The sequence below is a fragment of the Pseudorca crassidens genome, chromosome 13 (assembly GCF_039906515.1).
Source record: "Pseudorca crassidens isolate mPseCra1 chromosome 13, mPseCra1.hap1, whole genome shotgun sequence".
NCBI lineage: Eukaryota > Metazoa > Chordata > Mammalia > Artiodactyla > Delphinidae > Pseudorca > Pseudorca crassidens.
The window spans coordinates 56,733,895-56,761,384 of record NC_090308.1 but is presented as its reverse complement, the minus strand read 5'-3'; the positions used below and the strand labels follow the sequence as shown (position 1 = coordinate 56,761,384).

General features: G+C 34.5%; 1 protein-coding gene across 5 annotated transcripts in view; it reads right to left on the bottom strand.

The window, feature by feature from the left end:
- Positions 1-27,490, bottom strand: part of ASCC3 (activating signal cointegrator 1 complex subunit 3) — a 332,274-nt gene that overhangs the window by 99,671 nt on the left and 205,113 nt on the right. For all 5 annotated transcript variants that reach the window (XM_067702481.1, XM_067702479.1, XM_067702483.1 and 2 more), the window contains 10 exons: positions 24,835-25,060; positions 23,103-23,257; positions 20,506-20,604; positions 19,371-19,539; positions 16,044-16,264; positions 14,650-14,735; positions 10,284-10,450; positions 10,026-10,171; positions 9,781-9,901; positions 7,455-7,597 (listed from right to left, as the gene is read on the bottom strand). In XM_067702481.1, the coding sequence (XP_067558582.1) occupies positions 7,455-7,597; positions 9,781-9,901; positions 10,026-10,171; positions 10,284-10,450; positions 14,650-14,735; positions 16,044-16,264; positions 19,371-19,539; positions 20,506-20,604; positions 23,103-23,257; positions 24,835-25,060 (1,533 nt within the window). The remainder of the gene's footprint in view (positions 1-7,454; positions 7,598-9,780; positions 9,902-10,025; positions 10,172-10,283; positions 10,451-14,649; positions 14,736-16,043; positions 16,265-19,370; positions 19,540-20,505; positions 20,605-23,102; positions 23,258-24,834; positions 25,061-27,490) is intronic.

Sequence of the window (27,490 nt, the reverse complement as noted above, 5' to 3'; positions counted from 1 at the left end):
GTTAATTCCATGCTTACTTCCACTTCAATCCATTTTCCACTAAGCAGCAAAAGTGATCTTAAAATGTAAATTGGGGTATGTAATTTGTTTAGCTTAAAACCTTTAATGCCCTGGAACACTCCTCCCTCAGATACCTGCTTAGTTTGCTTCCTTGATTCCTTCAGTTCTTTGTTCAAAGGTACCTTCATCAGGGAGGCCTTCTCAACTTGTATTAATGTACAACATTCCACTACCATCTTTGGCATTCCCTATTCCCTTTAACTTGCTTATTTTTTTCCCCTATGTGAATTATTACAACTTGACATACTTGCTTATTAGCTATCACTCCCACTAGAATGTTAATTCCATAGGGCAGGAACTTTACCTGACACCTGACACACAGAAGGAGCTCAATAAATGTTGGTCTAATAAATGAAAAAATGACTGTCTTCCCGTAGTATTTAGAATAAAAATCCAAGTCCTTAACCATGGGGCTATGGCCTTGCATGAGCTGGCTCCTGCCTGTCTCTCAAGTGTAACTTGTAGCACCCTCCTCCTGCTTATGCGGCTCCAGCTCAACCGATCTGCTCACTGTTCCTTTAACATGCTGTCCCTTCACCTGAAACGCGGTTATCTTCTCTCTTTGTGTAGCCAGCTTGTTCTTATGCTTTGGTGCTCAGCTTAAATGTCATCTCTTTAGAGAAGTCTTCTCTGACTAATCTATTTAAAGAAGCCTCCCATTCCCCTATTCTATTCCATTTCTTATTGGTTTCTTCCATACAATTTTCATAATTTGATATCACCTTATTTATTTAATCATGCATATATTTTAAAATTTCTACTTTCTTCACTTAAGCTCTTTGAGATTTGGGATCAGTAAGGCTAACACACAGTGCTTGGTAAGTTGTAGACATTCAATAAATATATGTTAAATAAATGAATACTTTACAAATTCTCTTAAGAGCTACCTATTGATTTAAGTTAGAGGATTATTTAATGGATATTTTTGAGCGGGGAGAGAAAGAATTCCTGACTATGTAATACCAGGTAACCTTGCAACTGAAGGTGCTGATCACGAACTGGATGTTATCTGAGCTATCTAGCAGCACTCATCATTATTAGAAATAAAAGGAGCTGATGGAAGAATATCATGAAAGGTGATCCATGAACCCTCCATGTGTGTGCCTATTCCTGCCATACTATCCCGACTTCAACCTATGTACCTAGGCCCCATGGGGTATTTCTTATGTCAAATTGACTGAGGGGGAAAAAATTCCAAATTCCAAATGGTTTTGAACAAGATTGTGGCACCATAAGAAGTACACTGATGTGGTATTATGGTCCTTTCACGGATGACTCTAAGGAAAGGAGTAAAAGTTGAGTGTTATGTATTTCCTTGTCACTTTCCTACAAAGTAGAGATGATGCAAATTGATGATCCATCCTTTGCTCTGTAGTTACTGGATTAGCCAAATGGTCAGGAGCTTGGCAAGAGTGCTATTGGAAGACAGGTGGCAAGAAAGGCAGAAGTTTTAGGTAGATGAACTTTTAGAATGGTGCTAGAATAAACAGCTACCTATATCCCATGAAGATGTTTACCAAAAAGTTAACAGCAGTGTGGAAAATGCTGTTAACAGTCAAGTGGGCATCTGAGGGTACCCAGCAGCTTCCCTCCCAGGCCCCAGGTCTTTGTGCAATGGTTTCACGTACTAAGCGGCTCCACGGTGGAAGAGATGAAACTCTGCCTGGGCTAAGCATGGACTTTCTCTTCCTCAGGCCGACCCACTACTGCCACTGCTCAGTGCCCCATATGCCACCAACGCAGACAACCCTGGGCCCATTATAAGTACCTTCGCCATGGGAACAGACAGCTATCCGGTGGTAAGGGAATTACACTGGACCCTTTCTATCACAGAGGGGACATCTATTTGAGATGATGTCTAGAATGGACACTACAGATTTTGATTCTCCTATCCTGCCCATCATGTCCTGCCAGTGGCTTCAATGGTAGGATTACTGAATGCTTTATACATCTTCATGATATCCTGTATGATAATTTTTCTGACTGAAGAGTTCACATCATAGAGAAAGATTAAGACAATGGACGCCATGGGATCCACTGTTCCTATTATGTCTCTCATTACCCAGAAAGAGCAGGTTTTATAGATTAATGACTGAGTGGCAGCTGAGATACACTACTTTGGCAAGGTTGGGGTGTTATTTTGTAGGATAAGGTGTATGCTCTGAACTACGCAATCATTAAATGATACTACTTCTCTCACTGCCAGAACATACAGTTCCAGGAACCAAGTAGTCAGTGTGTGCCGATGTCTTCTGCAAACATAGCTAATAAACCACTTGGAAATTTTTTGTTGCCTTTCCCTACACCTCTAGCTCTTCTAGTTTACAGACAATATCCAAGGGATGTAACAATTTACTTGGAAGCTGAAACAGCCACAGGGCCATTTGAGGCCCTTATGCTACAGGGTGAGCAAGGAAAATATGGTCCTGGTGTAGTTTAGGTGACTGACCCTGATGGAAAAACTGGGCTACTGCTATACAATAAGGGGAAGGAAAACTTTGAATGGACCTCAGAGAAATCTTCTCACATTTGGAAAATAAATCGAAGTTCTAAAAAAACCCTGTATACTAAGCATATATGAACATCCAATTTCCAGTGTCTCAGTAATGTGGGTTTTGGTAACTCCACTGGATAAAGAATCGTAATTAGCTTAGGGGCTGGTTGAAGAAGTGTACAGGTGATGGATAGCAGAGAAAATAAACCACAAATATCTTTTTAGCTCCCCAATCAGTTGCAGAAACAAACACTGTGGTCTCTACCCTTGCTATCTCATATATGTACTAACATATTTTATTTCTTTATTTATTTTAAAATTTATTTATTTTATTTTTTTGGCTGCATTGGGTCTTCATTGCTCTGCGTGGGCTTTCTCTAGTTGTGGCGAGCTGGGGCTCTTTGTCGTGGTGCACGGCCTTCTCATTGCGGTGGCTTCTCTTGTTGCGGAGCACGGGCTCTAGGCGTGTGGGCTTCAGTAGTTGTGGCACATGGGCTCAGTAGTTGTGGCTCACGGGCTCTAGAGCACAGGCTCAGTAGTTGTGGCGCATGGGCTTAGCTGCTCCGCAACATGTGGGATCTTCCCGGACCAGGGCTCGAACCTGTGTCCTCTGCATTGGCAGGTGGATTCTTAACCACTGTGCCACCAGGGAAGCCCTGCACTAACATATTTTAACTAACAATATGTTAGATATATTAACTAATTTCATTTCTCTTTCCTCTCCCTATCCTCTACTGTTGAATATAGCATGTGTTAATTGTGGGCAACTTTATCATTTAGTCCATTGGCTAGAGAATATTGAGAGAGGATTGCCAAAGAACCAGAGGGTGACTGGATATAGTCAAGAGATCTAGGATTAATGGATTTAATGATGAAATTTTCAGTTGCCCCCCTTGGGGAGGGATGAGTGGATTTTGGTTATATGAGGGAGAATTGCATTGTTAGAAGAAATTTGTTTTTTTAAGTGTAGGTTTGGAGAGACTGTGTATCAGTGAGTTTGGACAAATAATAGACTACAGTGAACCTTCACTGCTTGTACCTACACTGTTTATAGACAGCCAGTATCTGAAAATCCCTCAGGAGAGGCCAAAGTGAAGAAGATATTCCCTATTCCTGCTGCATGCTAGAGACTGAAGTTCAGGCATTCAGATGTTTCTGTCTTGAAACTGAAGCTTGAGACAGTGAGGCAAAAGCCCAACAATAGTTTGAGGTTAATGGTGGAAGTGGTGGCTGTCCAACTGAGAATTCAAGAGACAGGACAGCACATGCCCACAAACTTTTGAAATCAGTGCAAGAAGTCTTCATAATGGCAAATACGAAAGGGCATTACTTTTGGGGTTTTCTCAGTATGATTTCATATCAGTGATCCACTTGAAGAGGATCTGCTTCCTAATACTTTACTTTAGGTAAAGTAAAGAGACTTTACTGGGTTAAAAAGTTAGATGGACAACTCCTTTTGTCTTTGCTGAGAAACAAAATACAACACATATATTCTTCCTTGGTCACATTCTCTTTCTCCAGCCTCTTCAGATTTGCCCTGGCTTTCTTTACTCCCCCACTGAACCTCTCCCCTCCCACCTCCACATCTAGGGACACTTTCTGACTTCACACCATTCAGTTTCAGAATGACTTTGATGCAACCCTCTTCCACAAGCACCCTGCTTCACAGCTGCCAGGTTAACTGCTCCCATGCTTACTCTGCCTCCTTGAATGATCAAGTTGTCAACACTAGAGTCCTAACCAGAGTACTCATGACCTACCACAGAACACCAACCTGACACTGTCCAAGGAGCAGCAATAGGAATCGTCATCAAGTGTCTAGCCCCGGATATTACAGAAAATAACTCTTACAAAATTAAAGTGCTAAAAAGTCCTCCTAATTTAATTATTTAGGGGATTCAACAACGCACGGAAACACCTGCTTTATAGGAGGTTTTGGTATAATCAGAATGAGTTTGCATAATAATTGGTTATAAACCCTCGGAAATTTTGATTTTAAAGGTGATTGCTTTTAGAGGCAGGAATAAAAACAAAGCCTGGGTTGTCTTATTCTTGAGATGGGCTTAGTGAAACAAAATGTGCAGAAGTGGCAATTTCTAACTGTCCTACCTTAGCAATGAAAGTCTATGAAACAGCAGAAACCATGCACATAAATTCTATGGTTTCTAATGAGCCTTGGTGATAGATTCTTGGGTTAAATAAAAACGAAACAAAACAAAACAGAGAGGTAGTTCCATATAATGGCTGAGCTGTCCAGAATTCCTTAGGTCTCATACCTTAAAATAAAAAAATAAAGAATAGTAGAGTTGTACTATAGTTGGGGAGAGCACATGAGGTTCACATGTGAGGTTCCTGTGAGTCACATATGTGCTAAAGGCCCAGCTCTTATATATATGAGCAAACATCCCAAAATGGATTCAATAAGTAGGTACCTTGCACCTTGACTTCTAAGAAAAGTCTCCATTAGGAACACTGTTAGGGATAAGACACAAGAAGAAAACAAAAACAAAAAACAAAACTAAGCCTAGATAGATGCTGCACATAAACTAAACTGTCAATATTCCATACAACTATTTTTCAGCATTTGCCTTCTAAGTCAAGATACTGTTTAGACAAAACAGGGTGATTATTTGGGCACAATAATTAAATAACACAGGACAAGGAACTTTTGACAAAATTATTTTGATTTTAAATGATCTTGAATTATACACCTTGTATATGCCTACAAGTCACAGTAAGGAACTAATGATGAAACTTAAAAGATAAAATGATAACTTTCACTCTACTTCATGGAGTCATGTGATATCTTTTATATGAAGCTAATTTTGGGGTCATCTGTGGTGCTATGCAAGAACGCTTTGAAATATTAACTATTATTAGTTAACTAATATTAGTTAATGTATGACCATAATATACACGGTACCATCCAACAGGGGTACTAACCCTAAATGAGTCATGAGATGTGGAAGGGGAGAAATATGTGACTGTTGACACTGACACTAGTGGGCTAGGAGCAGCATGTTTACTGTTCTTCAGGCTGCGTGAGATGAGACAGGGGAGGTGTGCAGGGAGAAGGAGGACAATGCAACAGTTTTATTACCGATATCAACTATTTTTTCATCATAACTCCAACTAGGAGCATATTTTAAAAAACTGGAAAAGTATTAGAAAAGAAAAATCACTGTCTACAAATCTATGGAGGGGAGGAGGTATACCTACATTTAGAAGTATTAGAAGGAATCACAAAGCCCATATAAACAGATTGTATCACATAAAATGCAAAAACTGCTATTCGAAAAAACAACTAAGATAAATGACATTCAGTGAACTACCAAAATTTACTAATAAAGTAGGTGAAAGATTAATACATATGTATAATCAATACATATACATGGAAAAAAGTGACATCATAAGGCATACCTCATTTTACTGTGTTTTGCAGATATTGTGTTTTTTTTTTTACAAATTGAAGGTTTCTGGCAACTCTACGTTGAGCAAGTCTATGAACACCATTTTTTCAACAACATTTGCTCACTTCATGTCTCTGTGTCACGTTTTGGAAGTTCTCTCAATGTTTCAAACTTTTTCATCATTACTATATTTGCTACAATGAGCTGTGATCAGTGATCTTTGATGTCACTACTATGACTACTGAAGGCTCAGATGATGGTTAGCGTTTTTTAGCAATACAGTCTTTTTACATTAAGGTATGTACATTCTTTTAAGACATAATGCTATTGCACTCTTAACTGACTATAGTATAGTGAAAATATAACTTTTGTTATGATCTAGGAAACCAAAAATTTCGTGTGATTTGCTTTATTGCAAGGTTTGCTTTATTGCAATGGTTTTGAGCCCAATCTACAATATCTCCAAGGTAAACTTGTATAGTTTTAGGGGAGTGTGTGTGTGTGTGTGTGTGTGTGTGTGGTATTTTAATTTGGTAAGGCTCCCACACAAGTCTATAAGAAAAACTGCTGTACTGCAACAGATAAAAGCCCAAAGGAATGAAGGGACAAAAAAGAAAAAAATTAAACAAATATATATTAAAAAAATGTTCAACCACAAAAAAAGTAAGGCACACATAAACACTAAAGCAACAAGAGACATTTTATGTATAACAATAAATTACGACAAATGAGGATGTAGTGAAACTGTTACTCTCATATACTGCTGACAATTCATACATCAATAGTGATAACCACAATTACTATTGCCCTTTTGGAAAGTAATTATCAGTGTATATGAAAAGCTATAAGAATGTCCACATTATCCGACTCATTGATGTTAACCTTAGAACTTTATACTGAGGAAATAATTCTAACAAAGAAAAACTTATAATAATAAAGATACATAATTATTTAATTATAGGAGAAAAATACAATGGAATAGCCACATAATAGAATATTATTATATAGACATAAAAGAATTTAATGACAGTTATTACTTAAAGGATAACAACAGGTTTTTAATTTTCACATACTTATCAGTGTTTTCTAAATTTTCAAAAATGGTCATGTTATATAGTTTATAAAAAGTTAATTTTCCAAAATTGATTATAAGTTCCATGAGGGCAGTGAACACTCAAATATTAGAGAAATCTTAGCTGAATATTAAAATATGCATAGGTGATGATGTTAAAGGGAAAAATACAGGAATAAATATGATGTAAAAAAATATTTAGTGGAAAAATACTGGAAGAAAATCCATGAAAATATTAATAGTTTTAAGGTGGCAGTATTTATGCATTTCCTCTATCTTTTCCACAAATTTCTGTAATGTTATACGAAACTTTTAATATAGATTAAAACTAAACATACTTATATGCGTAATTTCCATTATACTACAATACAAACTAATTCAACATGTAGAAGAAGTAGAAATAAAATATGCTGCTTACCTCTCTTTCATCCATATTCAACCACTGCTTTGGATCTTCTTCAGTAGCCAGAAAGGCTATCAATTCCAAAGCAGTAAGACGAGTTTGACGTCTTGATGAGACAAATATCAGAACAGGTTTGGCTGGAGAATGGCTTCTAATTGCTGTTGAAAAGTTGTGGAAAATACAATGGTAAGCCACTTATACCAGAATCCGAATTTCATCAGGACATCAAATGGACACATGAAAACTAATGGTGTAAATGATTTAATTGAATTCATGATTTGGTCATGAAGTATAGCATTATTTGAGCTACTACCTGGATCTGACAGCATATTGGAGAAATGATAGGAAAGGAAAGGTAGCTGCCTCTGCTCAGGGGAGTATTCTGCCTAGGACAGGGAAGACTGACCTATCTCGACTCCCGGTTCTGTTCTGAACTGCCAAGGAAGGAGACTTAAAAGCCGACTCTCCATTAATAGCTGTACATGGATACTAAATCTTAGGTGGGGTTTTCTATTTCTGAGTTGTGCTTCTGCTTGCCTGAGCAGTGATATTCCACAGTTAATCGGTCCTGGGGTCTGAAGAGAGAGTCAAGTCCTGGGGCGGGTGGTGAAGAAAAGCCACAAAAAATTCCTTTTATTTTTGTCCTGTTGCCAGTAGATAGAAAAATTTAGAGAGTTTGTATCAATAAATTAGTCAGAAGAATGTCTTCCTTCTGTTTTTTCTAAAAACATATGTGTAAGATTTCAAGAGGGAAGATAAGAGAATGCAGAAGAGAGCTCAAAAGAATACCATGCTTGAATCTATATCTGAGTGACGAAACATAGGGAGTAGACACACAGAAGATGAGTAATTTGAAAACTGGGTAATAAGACTGAAAATATTACTTAAAGAGCCACATAAATCATTTGACCTAATTGGAGTTGAGGTTTCTTTGCTATGCATAGGCTCCAAAATGCTGTTAAGATGGCACAAGTAGAATTTATACTTAGGTGTACACAGGTCTCTTAAAACAGAGTTATTAAAAACTTTTATTTTATATAAAAAGTTCAACCTCCTTGTAATATCTTGTTTGAAATGTGAACTGCAGAATTTCTTTTTATGGGCTAAAAAACAAGGTTCGTAAATGGAAATGTTGACAGGACTTTGACTATATTTATACCCTAAGAGTGAGAAATAAAGCTATCACAAAATCGTAAATCTAAACTGAAAGAAATATAGTGATCCACTACAGGTATAATAAATAGTTTACAAGGACAGCTACTGTACTTATGCCATATCTAGAGAAGTGCAGGTATAGGTTATTTACTATTGATTTACATAACACAAAATGCTTCATTTCAATCACTGGTTTGCAATCAGCCATTCCTTAAATAAATATAAGCAATCTACAATACATACTATGAAAAATGAACACACAGTTTATCAGAATTTATAGAATACAAATGGTAATGGTTTGATAAATCATATTAGAGATACAACGTTTAAAATACACATATTAGTACAATATTGGTATCATTTGTACACATAACCATGAATGAATTTGCCTCTTTTTAAAACCTCAACATTTAATGGATTTTTGCTGCTGCAAGAACAGGTGTGGCTGAACAGCTCACGACAGATTTATTAGTTCATTAGTGATTTTGTACGATGCTTCTGTGGAGGTGTAAATAATCTGAACTGCCAAGATTGGTCTCCAGTTCACAATCAATACTTTGCTTCTGTCATAAGGCTAATTACAGCAGCTAAAAAGTCACCTCACAACTGTCACCTCAAAATCAACAGCGGTTCACGTTAGGGAATTTATTTTGGAGGTTATTTTTAATTGATATAATAAATATTCCTTATGCAGCCTAAACATGAAAACATGTTTTAGTAAGATAGGAGTGTTACTCTCAAATCTTTCTTGCTTGCCTAATTTGTTAGAAAGGGAAAAACAAGACAAAACATATAAACAGATGCATTGCCAAAAAAAGTACTGAAATTTTTAAGATGATTTCTGATAAAAATCAATATTATGTGAGTTTTTAAAACTTGTACCCTCTATCATTTACTCAAGCTACTACCATGGTACCGTAATAAATTATTTTTAAGACTAATTTGATTATTTTAAAAAGTTACATACATTTATTCTACTACAAAGGCATTATCACTTATGAAATCTAATTGTCAATAGTTAATTCAAAATATATTTATACTCCTTAACAGTTAAGGTAAATAGTTTTAGATATTTGTAGAAGTTGGAGCAGTACCACCCTTTCAAAGAAACCCACATCATTTAGAATGCATTTAAAGGCTACCATACAAAATGGTTGGTATTTCATTCCAAGAATCTGAAGCTTACCCTGAAATGTAGGCTTATTCATACTAGCCATACGAGGACAGTAATGTTGACCTGGGAAACCTTGAATGTGAACTTCCAGTGGAACTGGACGCACTGATGGTCGGAAGTTGAACAAGCCCATCTAAAGTAAAAATGAGAGAGAAACCTTTCCAGTTTTTATACTTTAGTTTATAGTGTTATAGCACCTCCTTAATATAGCCTTGAGCCATACTATTAAATGACTGATTTATCAGTCTTCCACATACCTGACGAATGTTGAGCCAGTCAGCAAGGTCTCTGGCGTTAGCCAATGCGGTAGATAGTCCAACTATTCTAACAGGCTTTTCTGTGTGAGATGAGATGAAATTCGTTCGAGATACAATGACTTCTAGAACAGGGCCTCTTTCCTCCCCTAAGAAATAGGAATAATGTATGTTAATCATTTAACACAAGTTCTGATGCTGGCTGCTGCAAGTATGAAGAGTCGAAGTTTGTAAACTGGACTCAGATATAGTGGCACCCACCTAGCAGATGGATCTCATCTATGATGAGAATAGTGACTTGCTTTACATAGTTCCTATTCTGCCAGCTTCTGCTGATTCCATCCCACTTCTCTGGTGTGGTGACGATAACGTCAGCCTTGGAAATGGATTTCATATCAGGAGTTACATCCCCTGTTAGTTCAATAACTCTGGAGAAGAATAAAAATGATCCCTTTAATTTTTCAGGTAACACATGGACTTGGAAAAGCAAAAATATGTCTTTCAAAATAAAATTTTATTATGCTTAAAACTACTTTATCTCCCTTTGATTTCTGAAATTTTCTGACTTGAGTCCAAAACAGATGTTTCTTAATAATTCTAAGATGATTTCCTTCCATAGAATGAAGAATGTATAAAAGCAATCATTGAAATCTAACTTTTATGCAGACATGCAAGAGTATCAACCTTTGCTTTGATTATGTTTACAAAGTCTCTGCCCTTTGTGATTTTATAGAGTTGAACTCATACCTCCTCCATATGTTGGAATAAACACCTTTCTAATGAGGGAAAGTGTTAACTTATTAAGACAAAAGGAGACATTCATTAAGAATATGATTATGTCTATCAAACATTTAGAGAAGAGCTAACACCTATCCTTCTCAAACTCTTCCAAAATATAGCAGAGGGAGGAACACTCCCAAACTCATTCTACGAGGCCACCATCACCCTGATACCAAAACCAGACAACGATGTCACAAAAAAGAAAACTACAGGCCAATATCACTGATGAACATAGATGCAAAAATCCTCAACAAAATACTAGCAAACAGAATCCAACGGCACACTAAAAGGATCATACACCATGATCAAGTGGGGTTTATCCCAGGAATGCAAGGATTCTTCAATATATGCAAATCCATCAATGTGAAACACTATTTTAACAAGTTGAAGGAGAAAAACCATATGATCATCTCAATAGATGCAGAGAAAGCTTTCAACAAAATTCAACACTCATAATAAAAACCTTCCAGAAAGTAGGCATAGAGGGAACTTACCTCAAAATGATTAAGGCCATATATGACAAACCCACAGACAACATCATTCTCCATGGTGAAAAACTGAAACCATTTCGTCTAAGATCAGGAACAAGACAAGGTTTGTCCACTCTCACCAATATTATTCAACATAGTTTTGGAAGTTTTAGCCACAGCAATCAGAGAAGAAAAAGAAATAAAAGGAATCCAAATCGGAAAAGAAGTAAAGCTGTCACTGTTTGCAGATGACATGATACTATACATACAGAATCCTAAAGATGCTACCAGAAAACTACTAGAGCTAATCAATGAATTTGGTAAAGTTGCAGGATACAAAATTAATGCACAGAAATCTCTTGCATTCCTATACACTAATGATGAAAAATCTGAAAGTGAAATTTAGAAAACACTCCCATTTACCATTGCAACAAAAAGAATAAAATATCTAGGAATAAACCTACCTAAGGAGACAAAAGACCTGTATGCAGAAAACTGTAAGACACTGATGAAAGAAATTAAAGATGATACAAACAGATGGAGAGATATACCATGGTCTTGGACTGGAAGAATCAACATTGTGAAAATGCCTATACTACCCAAAGCAATCTACAGATTCAATGCAATCCCTATCAAACTACCAATGGCATTTTTCACAGAACTAGAACAAAAAATTACACAATTTGTTTGGAAACACAAAAGACCCCAAAAAGCCAAAGCAATCTTGAGGAAGAAAAATGAAGCTGGAGGAATCAGGCTCCCTGACTTCAGACTATACTACAAAGCTACAGTAATCAAGACAGTATGGTACTGGCACACAAACAGAAATAAAGATCAATGGAACAGGATAGAAAGCTCAGAGATAAACCCACACACATATGGTCACCTAACCTTTGATAATGGAGGCAAGTATATACAATGGAGAAAAGACAGCCTCTTCAGTAAGTGGTGCTGGGAAGACTGGACAGCTACATGTAAAAGAATGAAATTAGAACACTCCCTAATACCATACACAAAAGTAAACTCAAAATGGATTAAAGACCTAAATGTAAGGCCAGACACTATTAAACTCTTAGAGGAAAACAGAGGCAGAACACTCTATGACATAAATCACAGCAAGATCCTTTTTGACCCACCTCCTAGAGAAATGGAAATAAAAGCAAAAATAAACAAATGGGACCTAATGAAACTTCAAAGCTTTTCCACAGCAAATGAAACCATAAACAGGATGAAAAGACAACCCTCAGAATGGGAGAAAATATTTGCAAATGAAGCAACTGACAAAGGATTAATCTCCAAAATTTACAAGCAGCTCATGCAGCTCAATATCTAAAAAACAAACAACCCAATCCAAAAATGGGCAGAAGACCTAAACAAACATTTCTCCAAGGAAGATAAACAGATTGCCAACAAACACATGAAGGAATGCTCAACATCATTAATCATTAGAGAAATGCAAATCAAAACTACAATAAGATATCATCTCACACCGGTCAGAATGGCCATCATCAAAAAATCTACAAACAATAAATGCTGGAGAGGGTGTGGAGAAAAGGGAACCCTCTTGCACTGTTGGTGGGAATGTAAATTGATACAGCCACTATGGAGAACAGTATGGAGGTTCCTTAAAAAACTAAAAATAGAGCTACCATACAACCCAGCAATCCCACTACTGGGCATATATCCTGAGAAAACCATAATTCAAAAAGAGTCATGTACCACAGTGTTCATTGCAGCTCTATTTACAATAGCCCGCACATGGAAGCAACCTAAGTGTCCATCCATAGATGAATGGATAAAGAAGATGTGGCACATATATACAATGGAATATTACTCAGCCATAAAAAGAAACGAAATTGAGTTATTTGTAGTGAGGTGGACGGACCTAGCATTTGTCATACAGAGTAAAGTAAGTCAGAAAGCAAAAAAGAAATACCGTATGCTAACACATATACATATGGAATCTAAAAGCAAACAAAAAAAGGTCATGAGGAACCTAGGGGCAAGATGGGAATAAAGTCGCAGACCTACTAGAGAATGGACTTGAGGATATGGGAAGGGGGAAGGGTAAGCTGGGACAAAGTAAGAGAGTGGCATGGACATATATACACTACCAAATGTAAAATAGTTAGTGGGAAGCAGCCGTATAGCACAGGGAGATCAGCTAGTTGCTTTGTGACCACCTAGAGGGGTGGGATAGGGAGGGTGGGAGGGAGGGAGACGCAAGAGGGAGGAGATATGGGGATATATGTATACGTATAACTGATTCACTTTGTTATAAAGCAGAAAGCAACACACCACTGTAAAGCAATTATACTACAATAAAGATGTTTAAAAAAAAACAAACCAAGAATATGATTATGTGTGAGCTTCATTTCTTTTCTTAGCTTGAAATTTTGTAGATATTATAGGCAAATTCAAACATATTAGGACAGAAAAAAGATAACCTGGGGCAAATATGTCCCACCCCATTCTGAGAGGATATCAGATTTAGAGTGAGAAAGATGGAAATCTGAAGACTAACTCCAAATTTTAGGAAATCATTAAGTCATTTTTATATGTGTTTTGATTCGAAAAACAGAAAAAGGTCAAGATTAGTTCCTCCAAGTATAGCATTCCCAAAACTTTTACTTAGTTTTATTCATTTTTTTTACATTCTAGGTAATACATTCACATGGTTCAAAAAATATATAGTAAATAGTCTCTGCAACATGGATATTCTCCAGTCACCCAGTTCTCATTCTAAAAGAACCACATATTTATATTCTTTACCTTTTTTTAAAAACAAGAGGGGTACTTAAAAACATTTTTTTAACTATCTCTGAAGATCATTTCTTCAGTATATACAGTTCATTTTTTAATAGAGTAATACAATATTTTGCATTGTGTGAATATGCCATAATTTATTTAGTGATGCTCTATTTGCCACTCAGGTTAGAATGCAATCTTGCTATTAAAAACAGTACGATAATAAATAACCTTGTCAACAGTAAAATTTTTTTTTAAGTCATGTTCTTCAATGATTTTTAAATTTTTGGTAAATTATTTATATGCAGAATGCCTTCTAAGTGGTTTTTGGAAGTTACCCTGAAAGATATGAAAGAAAAATAAAGAGATGTATCTTATTTTGCTTTTGCTTTTGAGTCTAGACATTTTGAGAAAATTATCTTGCCAAATAAAAGTGAAAAATGAAAGCCCTTAATTTACTTGCAATCTTAAAACAAATGAGAATATTGATAATATTTTAACTACCATACCTTTAAATAAAAAGACTATGAAAATCACTGTAAAAGCATTAAACAGTTTTATGCAAATCTTTTACTGGTTGATCCTTTTAGATTATTCAACACATATCATCTGAAAAAGTAAGAACTTACTTTTTACCAAGTTTTTCTTCTATTCTAACTTTCCAATCATCCATTCTTTCACGTACTAGGGCTTTTAAGGGTGCAATATATACTGCCTAAAATGGGGGTGCAAAAAGATCTCATGAAAATAGTGACATCATTTTCAAATAAAGTTAAACTCGATAAAATTTATCAAAATATAACTGTCGTTTAAAAAATGTATCTTTTAATGATGAAAGACTTAAAATTTTAAATTAACAGAAAAAAGTCATTAACTTAAACAACACTTATCCAGAGTAAGATATGAATATAGCACATCATAAAAATACTGACAAAGAACATTTTAAGTATTTTTTTAAAAGCACCATTTGTATTATTTTTAGGTAGTTTATAATGAAATTATCTTTTAACATAGTGTGAAAAATTAAAAAAAAACTATGAGATAATACATTACCTAGAGAAAATTAAGGTTCTACTGAAAATAGAAGTTTTTATGATCAAGAGCTACCTGAGTTATAATTCTTTCATGAAAAAAGTTACTAATTTTGAAATTCTAAAGATAAATAATCTGGTTGTTTAAATTTTAATGCATATTTTATGGAAGACACCAATGCCAGTCATACATTTTAGGTGTTCTACCTTTTAAAAAACAAAAATAAACAACCCCCCCTCCCGATCTTTAATAATCCAAACTTACATACAGATTATTCACTGAAAAAAAATTCTTTCCTTTATAAAATGTTTCAAACTTAGAACAGAGCTCTACTGTTGTGTTAGTATGCCTCCTAATGAATCATTCGCCACATAATAAACTGAGGAGTAGGAAAATGTAAAGCTAAGTAGGGAAGAACAGCTACTAACTGGAAATCACTGAAAAAGGAAGTTAAAACATTTCTTGGAAATGTTAGCTTTCTTGGAAAATAATGTTTCTAAAGTGAGAGTACGTCATATTACAAGAAAGCTTAAAATCAACACTTACTTGACTTGCCACATTATTTTACATTAATGATATCATGGCCATTTGGAGAAATGGGGAATAAAGGCTGCCTCTGTATTTCCTTGTGTAATCAAGCTGTATATGTTAAAGTATTAGCATTTCCTTCATAGCCAAAGGATTTGATTATGATTGATTATGAATCATTATATTTCTTAAAAATATGGCTATGAATTAGGTATCTTACAATGAGGAAAGAACATGTGAGCACCGATATTTACATTAGAAATCTAACTAAAGGACTCCGAAGTTTAATATAAATTTTCTTGTGGCCAGTTATTCTAATACTGATCTGGGCTCCCCTGGAAAATTCACCAAGAGTGACATACCTATTCATCGAGCCCAGCCAGTATGTTTAGAACTGGCTACTTTACAGATTATAAACTATGCTTTCTAATTGAATGTAAGCATGTGATTGTTTCCAACTGACCTTTGAAGTAGGGTACCTGTTGAAGACTCTGAAAATGGCTAATTCAGCTGCAACAGTCTTTCCTGATCCAGTGGGCGCTCCAAGTAGGACATTACAGTCTGTGTGATACAGCGTATGAAATATTTGTGTCTGCACAGGGTTAAAGTGGCTAAAATTGTATAGTGCTTCATATGCTTCACATCCCAAAGCTGTGATTGGTAAAGGCTGAAGATCCAGTAATTCTGAAAAGATTCAACAGGTACATACAATAACTGGAAAATATGCACAATATTGAATACTGTCTCTTAGAAATAAATTATAATAATCCTCAATTCTTTAGAGGGAAAAAAGGATTAACAAATTCTTACATACTAGTTATCAATCTGTTTTTCCATTATGACATTTATAATATTGACATGTTGGAAACTTTTCTGGGGTAGCTACCTCTAAGACAGTGCTAATGATACATCTTTCTCTTCCAATCAGGAAAGTGATATGAATGACAAGTAAATGAAAATATGCATATTTTACAAGAAAACTAAATCTATACCAATCTGTAGAAGAAGGAAAACCATTTGCAAACTTCAGTAGTAGAATGGTTACTAATAACAAGTTACTGTTCATCTGTTAGACAATTGACAAAACAGAATGGTCACGTGAACTGCTGTTCTAGCCAACGCAAACTAATATGAACTTAAAATAATTCCAAGAAGAAACTTGGGTGGGAGTTTTAAATCATAGCCTGACTGGGTAAATAAGAACTGTGCTGGGAAAATACTGAAAGAAACTAGATTTAATTGTAAATCATTATGTAGACTAGAGGTCTAGGAGATTAGAAAATAAAAAATGATTTCGAGAAATAAACTTATACCTAGATACCCTTGAACTTGATAGTCATTTCCTTTTCATATAATCCAGAAAGGTATCAGTTGGCTACTCTCAGGATTACTTCCTGGAAGATGACTCTACTCATTTGAAGTTTGAGTAAGAAGGGAAAAAAAATCAGTAAGGGGTCATGGTGGTTTGTATCTTGAGTTAGATCTTCATTGTACAGTTTCAGATGGGAAAGTATGCAGAATTCTCTCCTCAGAAAAGGTATTTAAAAGTAAAAAAGCTAATTTAAAAAATATTATTATTGCTCCATTGCTCTACTCTATTACACAGGTAATTGAGAACTGTATGTTTCTCATACCAGATTACAATATCCTATATTTTTTGTAGTACTGAAAACCAAGAAGGGAGGAAGTCTTAACTTGCAATGCTAATCAAAGCATAGACATATTCTTAATAAAGACTAAAAAAATAAATATTTTGGCATTTATTGACAATGCTAAATTACGATGCTTTACTTCTGTGAAAGATGAAGATACTTTCCTGACTGATTTGAGCTCAGTGAGATGCCTATATGTATACTTGGAGCCAAACAGAACTAGCCATCATTGAGGTTATATCATGCATTTTTTTAAAAAATTAATTAATTAATTAATTTATGGCTGCGTTGGGTTTTCATTGCTGTGCGTGGGCTTTCTCTAGTTGCAGCGAGCAGGGGCTACTCTTCATTGCGGTGCGTGGTCTTCTCACTGCAGTGGCTTCCCTTGTTGTGGAGCACAGGCTCTAGGCACGCAGGCTTCAGTAGTTGTGGCACGCGGCCTCAGTAGTTGTGGTTCGCAGGCTCTAGAGTGCAGCCTCAGTAGTTGTGGTGCATGGGCTTAGTTGCTACGCGGCATGTGGGATCTTCCTGGACCAAGGCTCGAACCCGTGTCCCCTGCATTGGCAGGCGGATTTTCAACCACTGTGCCACCAGGGAAGTCCCACATCATGCATTTTTAATATCAATTGGTATGTCATGGTGGTACATTTAGTTCTTTTAAAAATGTAGTCAGAAAATCAGCCAATTATATAAATAAGGTGACATGCTTGGCCACTCAACAAAGAAGTGATTAAATGAGCATTAAAATATAATGTTAACACATGTTAAAATCAGGTACTGCAGCCAGAGAGACCCAGTAGTGATGTTGGTAGCATACGTTTTAAATGAAAGCACCAAACATTTTTATGTATTTTATTTTGAGATTCCAGATATCACAAAGCATATTTGATAAAAGAAAACCAGAAAGGTCCTCTTCAATGAGTAGATTAGTAGATACTGAAATCACATTATTTTTCTAGGTTGACAATTTTTTAGTTTTGCTCTGTCAAGACATCAAAGTGGTATTAAGCTGTATTTTAAAGTATCTCTCTTTAAGATATGCTAAGATAATGAACAAAGTACAAAAATGACAAAGATTAAAGTCACATTAATGCCTACTTTACTTTCCCAAAAGACTGTCAAATAATGTGCTCACTGAAAGCAGTAAAAACTACTATTTTTATTTTGAAAAAACAAAGAGTTTGTCTTCGGAAGACTTATATGGAAAAGAGAAATTGACTTTCATTTTGCTATAAATTAAGGGTCTCTCGAAATCTTTACTCATCCATTATGAATTCTCAATGAGAAGAAATAAACTTAATATACTAATTAGTTAATAGATTAGCCTCAAGATATTTCTGAAATAGAATATTTTATAGGCCACTTAAAAGTATCATTATAAATATTTATTCATGAAAATTTGCTTCTTTAACAAGTCAAAATAGAAAGGCACTCAATCATGTTATAAAAATTTTAAATGGATTTTTGTCAACTATCAAACACTGAAAACAATGAAAAACACTGTTACATGATACTGCAGATCACCGCATACCCTTTTATAATGTTAGTGTGGAAGAAAAGAACCAATATAAAGAGTATACGTTGTTTGTAAGACACAAACTGACTCGAAGTATACATGAATCCATTCTGTAGTAATACCATAACCTGACTCCTTAGTATTAGCACTTTTTGGTGTAGAAGCACTCTATATGGAGGAAAAAACCCTACAATTCACTTTAATTAAATTAACATACTAAAAGTAAGTTTAACAGTAATAAATGCAAGGAAAAAAGGATATCTCAAAAGTTTCACAGAGAGCACAGATAAAATGACAACACTTGCAATGAAAAAGGAAGGAGATGTAGAGAAATTATAATGTAAAAATAGAGATCAAGGCATAGTAATACAGAAACAGTGAGTCTCATGCTTGTTAGATTATAAAAATTGAACTAGTCTTAATGTTTTTGGATCTCAAATAAAAAAAAATTAAGGCCTGCCATTTGATCTGATTTTGAAAAGTCTCTTTTCAAACTGTATTGACAAATAGGTTGTATTTTTATTCAGATTCAGGCAACTTTAAAGCATAGACACTTTTCAACATGAGCTAAAACAACAATTTTGGAAAAATCAATGATTCAAGTTACTATTCCATACGTTACCTGTATGGGGAGGATGTCTCTCTGGTAGAATCAGATGTTGAAAGTTAATAATACATACAGCCTCAGCTCCTAACCATCGATCAGACACTGCTCGGATGTAATATTGAGAAGGCAAAGGCTCAAAAATAGGGATTGTAAACACCAGCAGTTGAGCTTCTTTACTAATGACCTAATGTGAAATAAAGTCTAAAATGAATATGGCTATTCTAGTAGCATAAAGGCTTTATCAGTCTCTTGTAAAAACAATCGTATCTATAGCAGTATGTACTAAAGATAAAAAAAAATCTTAGATTTCTAAATAGCTGAGATATTCAGATACTTCAGAAACTTGTAGGTGGTTCCCTTCTGAGGATACGTGATATTACAGAAGGAAAAACATACACTCAGTTTATATTATTTACATATGCATATCATCATGTATTAACAGGTTATCAACTTGACTCATTATCAGAATTTTCCAAAATTCATTCATTCAAGTACTTTACTTCATTAATTTTTACCAAATTATTTACTCAATAGTTTTCTTTAAATTCTTTGACTACCATAAGTGGAATAACAGAACACTTGACATAAATAGAAGATAATCATGAACACAAATGCAATGAAAATAAAATATGGCTATAAAATTCTATGGGTGTCCACTCAAGCCTAAAGCTAGCTTGCCTTCTCTTTGATAAAAAGAGAAATTAGGAATGAAGCATCACAGTTAAAGACAGCTTTCATCAAATTGAGTCTTTCTCTTAAAATTTATAGAGAATTTAAAAAACAATATCTTTTATACAATGTGATTCAATATTCTTTAGTACTGTGCTTATGTAACACCTAAAGTTATTAATTTTTATTTAATTTTTTAAAATATTATTTATCCCACCCACCCCTCTGGAAGACATGCCTTAAACCATTAGAAAGATTATAATTAAATTTCTCAAATGAAAATCACTTTGAATATATGAATACTGTAACATTTAATTACTATTTTCTTTTAAAATCAAACAGAAACATAAAAAATAATACATAAAGCTTTAATTGCACTATGAAATTATAGAGAAATGAGTAAAAATAGAAAGTATTTAGTTTACATTTTCTTCCTAATGACAGCAACATAATAAGGAGAGAGCCATATATACATATTTACCTGTTTTTTTAGAACTAGGAAATTCTCTGAATGATAAATATGATCATTTGTAGGATCTTCTACCCAAATCCACCAGGGTTCTCCTACTGTCCCATGGACCTGGAAGAAAAATAGTATCCTAATACTAGATACTGTAATTCGAGTAAGGGATACTGTTGTTTGTATTCCCAGCACCCATTCCTCTCCCTCTTTTTAACAGATTTATTGATATATAATTTACATAACAAAGTTTACTCATTTAAAGTATACAGTTCAATAGTTTTAATACATTTACAAAGTTTTGTGACCATCTTCGTAATCTAATTTTAGGACATTTTTATCATCCCCCAAAGAAACCTTGTACCCTACCTATCTATCCCCCATCCTCCCAACCTCCAACCCTGGACAACCACAATCTACTTTCTTTCTCTATAGATTTGCCTTTTTGGAACACTTCATATAAATGGAATCATATATATGAAATGATTTTGAGACTGGCTTCTTTCACTTACCATAATGTTTTTGTTCATGTCATAGCATGCATCAGTCCTTCATTCCTTCTTATTAACAAATAATATTCCATTGGATAGATATACTGTATTTTGTACACTCATTGCTCTTTCTTTTTTTATTCCTAATAAAGCCTAGTCTTGTTTAGTACTCACACCTCTCTCATGTAATTCAGAAGGTAACCCCACCTCCCAGGATAATTTTGGTTAGCATACACTAATCAGCTTATGGTATCCGCCTTACAACAGGTTGTGGTGAGGGGTAGGCATGTGCCCAATACCGGCCCAGTTAGGCTGAAGAAAAGGTGTTCTGGCCCATGCTCTGGGCTGCTGCAGGTGGGGTATTTTTCCCTCTCTCTGTTAAATGTGAACAAGGAAGCATGAAAACATTTGGGAAGTAGCCAACAATATCAGCAGAGCAAAAAGATGGAAAGATTCTGGGTCCGGAAGAGTATCATTAAACAGAAGACTCAATCATCTTCAGGGCCTATTCTACCTGTGGACCTATCATATTATGTAAGATGATATATCTTCTTCTGCTTAAGTCAGTTTGAGGCAAGTCATATTTGCTATTCTTGCAGCCAACAGCATTCTAACTGATAGAAGCAACTATGAACAATTAAGTACTCCATTCTAACAATGAATTAAACCAAATTGTGGGAGACTTATTATGAATCCTTTTTATTTTATTTTATTTTTGGCCACACTGGGTGGCTCGTGGGGTCTTAGTTCCCCGACCAGGGGTTAAACCTGGGCACCCAACAGTGGAAGCGCGGAGCCCTAACCACTGGACCGCCAGGGAATTCCTATTATGGATCTTGATACAAGAAAACAGGATGAAAAAACATAAAACTTTTATGCATTTGAAAATATAAAAACTTGAAATGAGTTTATGGCTACTTGTAATTTTATACTTTATGTAAAATTCTATATTTATAAAGATATTAAATAAAATTTTATATCATCTTGTCCTCACAGAAATTCTACGAGAAAGATAATTATTACTATTATACATGTTTACAGATGAGGAAACTGAAGGAATAAATGGTTAGGACACTTTAAGGACACTTTAAGATCAATGGTAGATTTGGGTTAGGACTATGGTTGTGTGACATCACAGAATAAAATGCATTCACTTTAAAGATGTACCAATGTCAGGTAATGCAGAATATATTTACTTACACTTAACTAGAACCTTACAATTACCATGTAAAGTAAGCATTGCTATACTACATTTACTGATTTACTTGTCTTCCCCCACTGGCTTCTTGAAGGAAAGGACTGACACGTACTTGCCTGTATGTACAATCTCTTTTCTACTGTACTCTTTGCTCAGTAACTGGTGCAAAGACAGACCTTAAGAATTACTGACTGAATAAGAAGAGGATCCAGAGTATATAGTAACAGCTAAGGTCTGGAAGAAAGAACAGAAGTAGGGGTAAAAACAGAAACAGAAAAGTGATGGGAGCCAAAGAAGGACATTTTCAAGGACAATGTATAGGACTGAATGTTCAGAGAAGTAAAGAAAATAATAACTAAGGAAAAGTCATTTATTATGGCAATCAGTCAGTCTTTGGTGATCACTGAAGAAGTAGTCTCAGCAGGAAACAGGTGACCAGGAGGAAAATGCAGATTACTCTTTCTACAAGTCTAATGGTAAAGAAGAGAATGATAGTTCGAGAAACCTCAGGATTTTGAAAGGGCCCTTTTAGCATGAAGAATCTTGAATTTTGAGTAGGTTAAAATGACAGAGTAAGAAGAGCTGGAAAAAATGAAGATCACATAGAGAAAAATGAAAGAAGATAGAATTAAGCAAAGTCCCTATGGAGCTGAATCCACTAAACCATTATACAATGTGAAAATTTAGGTTTCCTAAAATGTTCTGAAGGGGTCTCACTGGTTGACATATTATTAATATATTATACCACATGCTTATCTGGAGGATGAGAGTAAATAATACTACTGATACAATGTTTTAAATGATTCTTCGATATATGTTCTTTTTAAAGGTTTTTCTATATGCCTTGAGGACAGACGTAAGGAGGTGTAGTTGAGCCTGCAGTACAGACATTTTTCCTTAATGCAGATTTAGGTGTTTTCCATTTCTACCTGATCATTCCAAGTGAAATCAGGACAGACGCTGAGCGTCACTCGGAGGACAGTCCGTGTGATGGGCTGAATGGACGCTTCCATTGTAACAGAAGGAATCTGATGAACACACTGTTTGACCTTGAGCCCAATATTCACATGATGCAGAATGTGACCTGCAGGGAAAATGTCACTTAGAAGAAATGTGTCCAGACAGAAAAAAAGCAATATAATCTGACTTGTAAATGGGATTTCAGAGAAGGTGCTTTTATTGCTTGTTTTATGATTTGCTATGTAGAATAGCTGACATTCTTGACCTGGCATGTTTGAATATTTTGTAATAGTTAACTTGAATTAGCAATTCATAGCTCTGTAAACCAGTATCAAGGTTTTTTCAGCTATTAATAGGGTTCTTAAAATTACTGAGACTTGATAGTGTTTAAACTACTATAAACAGTTCCACTTTTCTCCTAGCCAGTTTAAGACTCATTATAGAAATATTCAGTATTTTGTGAAAACAGTCATTAATTTATTCAAGGCCTATTTCAGAACTCTATAACCATGGTGGAAAATGCTTTACTAATCAAACATAACTAACTTATCCATACCATTTCCAGAAAACAAAGATAAAAATATAAAATATGGCCAGTCCAGCACAAAATTAACCACTTATACATATTTTCATAAATGATCATATTCTGAAATACAGATACAAATGGAGGCACCAGGGTGGGGGTGAGGGTCACAAACAGATGTGACTAACTTTAAACATTTTCCTACTCCAGGCCAAGCGACTAAGCGGAAATAGATTCTATCTTATAGTATCAATATTTCTTGTATGTCTTGGTGCTTCATAATATAATTTTTTAAAGCATATTTACAAGTAAATCAAAATGTTTTATGTTCACCAAAGTTTGAAAATCTAAAGTGATTTTCCTTATTTTAATAAAATATTTATGTTACCCAAGGTGAGTAATCTCAACTTCCTAGTTTGTATTCTCAATTTCTCTCTATTTTTATTGATACCTCCCCTTTTCCATTCCATCTGAGAAGTATTCTTCTTATTATACAAGGGAAATAACTATCTCAGGCTCTCTACACATCTACGAACCTTTCACCAGGTCCCTGTATTTCTCCTCAGCCTGACTCCCTTCATATGTAATGTCTATTCTATTCAGAATCTGAAATATTACCTAATCAATGTTTGTCCAACAGAATGTTAAGGTACATGGCAATGTATGTAGGGATAATTTTTCAGTATTATGTGAAAAACATAGAAGACCAAATACTATTTACACACCGATACCAACTATGTTTAAAGATCTATACATGTGTAATGATGAAGCTCATTTAGAAACTGAAGAAATGTGGGGTTTAATGTTGACATACTTTTTTGCTGTAATACTGCTGATATACATAACAAAAGATGATGAAATGAAATGAACAAAAGAAATAAATTGAGAATAAGCCTCACTGACTAATTCTCATCATTTGTAGCTAAGATTCTATCTGTAAAATACTCAAGGGTGTGACAATCTAAACTCCATTTTAACTTCTAATTCTATTGAGTAACTTAATAAAATTTAGAGAGACTTTTGCCTGAGTTTAGATCAATGTAAAAGAAATTTCATAAAAATGGTAAAAGTTCATCTTTAGTAATGTGGAAATTCACAATACTTTTTTTTTTTTACATCAAGTGAAATATTTTAACTGCATGAAACAGTACATTAAAACATTTTTGCTTCCTTCTTACCTATTTCATCTTTCCTCATGTCTTTCAGCTTATCCACAGTAAGATTTTTTTCTTCTAATCTTGTTAGAATGTGTGGTGGTAAGACTGAAAATTGTCTCAAAGGGCTAGCCCAACCCCAGAGCCTCTTGTCGATGACTTTACTAAGATTCAGGAGCCTATAGGTCATGGCAGGCCAACGTTTCCTCAGAGCAATTTCAAAAAGAGCACGGACAATTCTAGCTGCGTTCTGAAGAATGAAAAGGGGGATTGGTGGTTAGGTCCAATGTAATTTTAAATTTGTCAATAAATTTATTATTCTGACTCAGTTTCAAAAGTATGTCTAGCTGCATCCTTTAATTGTGGGCAACATCTATCCTCATATAACCCTAATTATCTTTATTACTTCTACACAAGAATAATCATCTCCTTTATATGTGGATGTTATCCTGTTTAACTCTCCAAGAGTAGCTTTATTTCCCAGTCCTTAGGAAGCTCCACCTCACACTCCCTAAACAGGAATGGAGTAGGAAGAGACAAAAAAAAAAAAATACAAAGTATTTGGGAAGGTGCTGAGGCCATTTTAGAATCTAAGAGACAGCCAAGGATGCCCTTGGGTATATAGTGGAATGATTAAATTTATAAAGCTATTTAGAGAAATAAGGAAGACTTTGGGATCCAGTCAGAGAGAACAATTAGTGAGAGAAGAGCAACAAAGAAATACTGATGAGTGCAACTAACCCATATTAATGGCTCCTGTATAAACCAAGCAGTATGCTGACCGCTTTGCATATATTATCTCATTTAATTTTTATGACAACTGCATTTGACTGGTCTTGTTATTATGATTTTATAGATGAGGATACTAAAGTTTGGTGAGGTTAATAATTTGACCAGGAGAGTTGGTGTCAGAGTATCTATTGAAAGTCAGAACTAAACAATGCCAAACTTAACTCCCAAATTCTAAATTCAGTGATCTGAGGATAACTTCATTAGTAGACATATAGAAAGTTACAATGATTGAAGCCTTTTTTCACATCTCTGTAGTTTGTTTTTCTTCCTTCCCTCTATCATTAACTTTGCAGACTGTTTTATGGAAGATTATTTTTAAAATCATGAGTTTAGAGACATCTTACAATATCTACTTTCTATGTTTAAAATAAGATTAACCTTTTATTTCTCCTTAACCTAGAGGAGGCATTACTCAATAAAAATAATTTAAAAAGTATTCTTGATAAATAAAAAATAAAAATATGTCATTACATCTGTATTTGAAAATGAAGAATGTTAAATCTGATCAAAATCATAAAAAGAGATGGAAAATAGTAAGATTTTAAATAGCAAACAGATGATCCGGCTTGAATTATGAGGTGAAAAATGATCATAAGAATTAAGGACTTTGGTTTTATATTTTACATAAAAAGTGTTATTCATCTTTAGATAAATTCGACTACTTTGTTTCAGTATTAGAAATTTAAGAACAAATGGTATTTGATGTATGGGGATAGCTGTAACACCTGTTAAAAATTGACAGGATATCTCTTATTAGGCCTAGAAAATGATACGTAAAATGAATATTTTGATTTTTATAGCTATCAAATAGATCTTCCTACAGCATGCTCAGTTGCTCTTCTAAAAAAATTGCCAGGCTAATTTTCTCAACTGTTTGAAAGTATGTTTTTATATTTCAGAACCTATAGTTGTTCCCTAAAAGCTAAAAGAAATGGAAAGAGAAATCCCATGTGAGAAGATACCAACAGGACATTTTAATCTGAAATGATATAAATTGCATGGGAATAATGATCAAAATCTCTAACATGTAGAAGATAAATATAGGCCCCTTTATAAAATCATAGAATATCTGAGCTAAGGATTTATCTTAAGGGCTGAGAGAATAAAGTTTCAGAAATATACAAGGAAGTACCAATTTACAGAGCTGAGAGAGTGCTTGTGGAACTACTGATGCCTAAAACTAAAAAAAAAAACACACACAAAAACAAAACAAAACCAACCCCCCCCCCAAAAAAAATCAACAATAATTTACCTAACATATTCAAGAATGATAAACCCATAATAGCTTTTTTTTTTTTTTTTTTTTAAAAAGGGATTCTTATAGATATATCCTCAATCTTTTGAGACTGACTTTCTGGGTACCAATCATGAAGAAACTGTAAGTTTTATATTGTAAAGCAATCCGTAAATCAGTCTCTGATGATATCTTCATAATCTTGAATCAAGCAGAAATGTGGCCAGATTGTTCATCCAGAACACAGTAAAGCTTTACCTTTTAGTTAAATCATTAACTATTGCAATATAAAATCATTAGATAAAATAAAACGACAATATTATATTATTTTTCAGAAAAACATAAAACAAAAGACTTTAAAAACAATGGTTCCTTATAGAGGCTTTAGGTTTTTGAGAATATATGTATTTTTCTATGGCACAAACATATGTGTTCCAAAATGAAAAATAAAAAAAAATATGTTTTCACCACATCCACATTTACTTTATATAATATATGAAATCATTACCTGGTTTCTTGGTTACTTTGATTAAATTACTGCATTCATTCAAACTGTTTACCAATATATCTTGGTTTATGTTTGCAAATATTTCATGTTTACAGTTATTTCAAAGCACTCTGGGGTATTCATAGCTGTTAATAATAATTCATTTA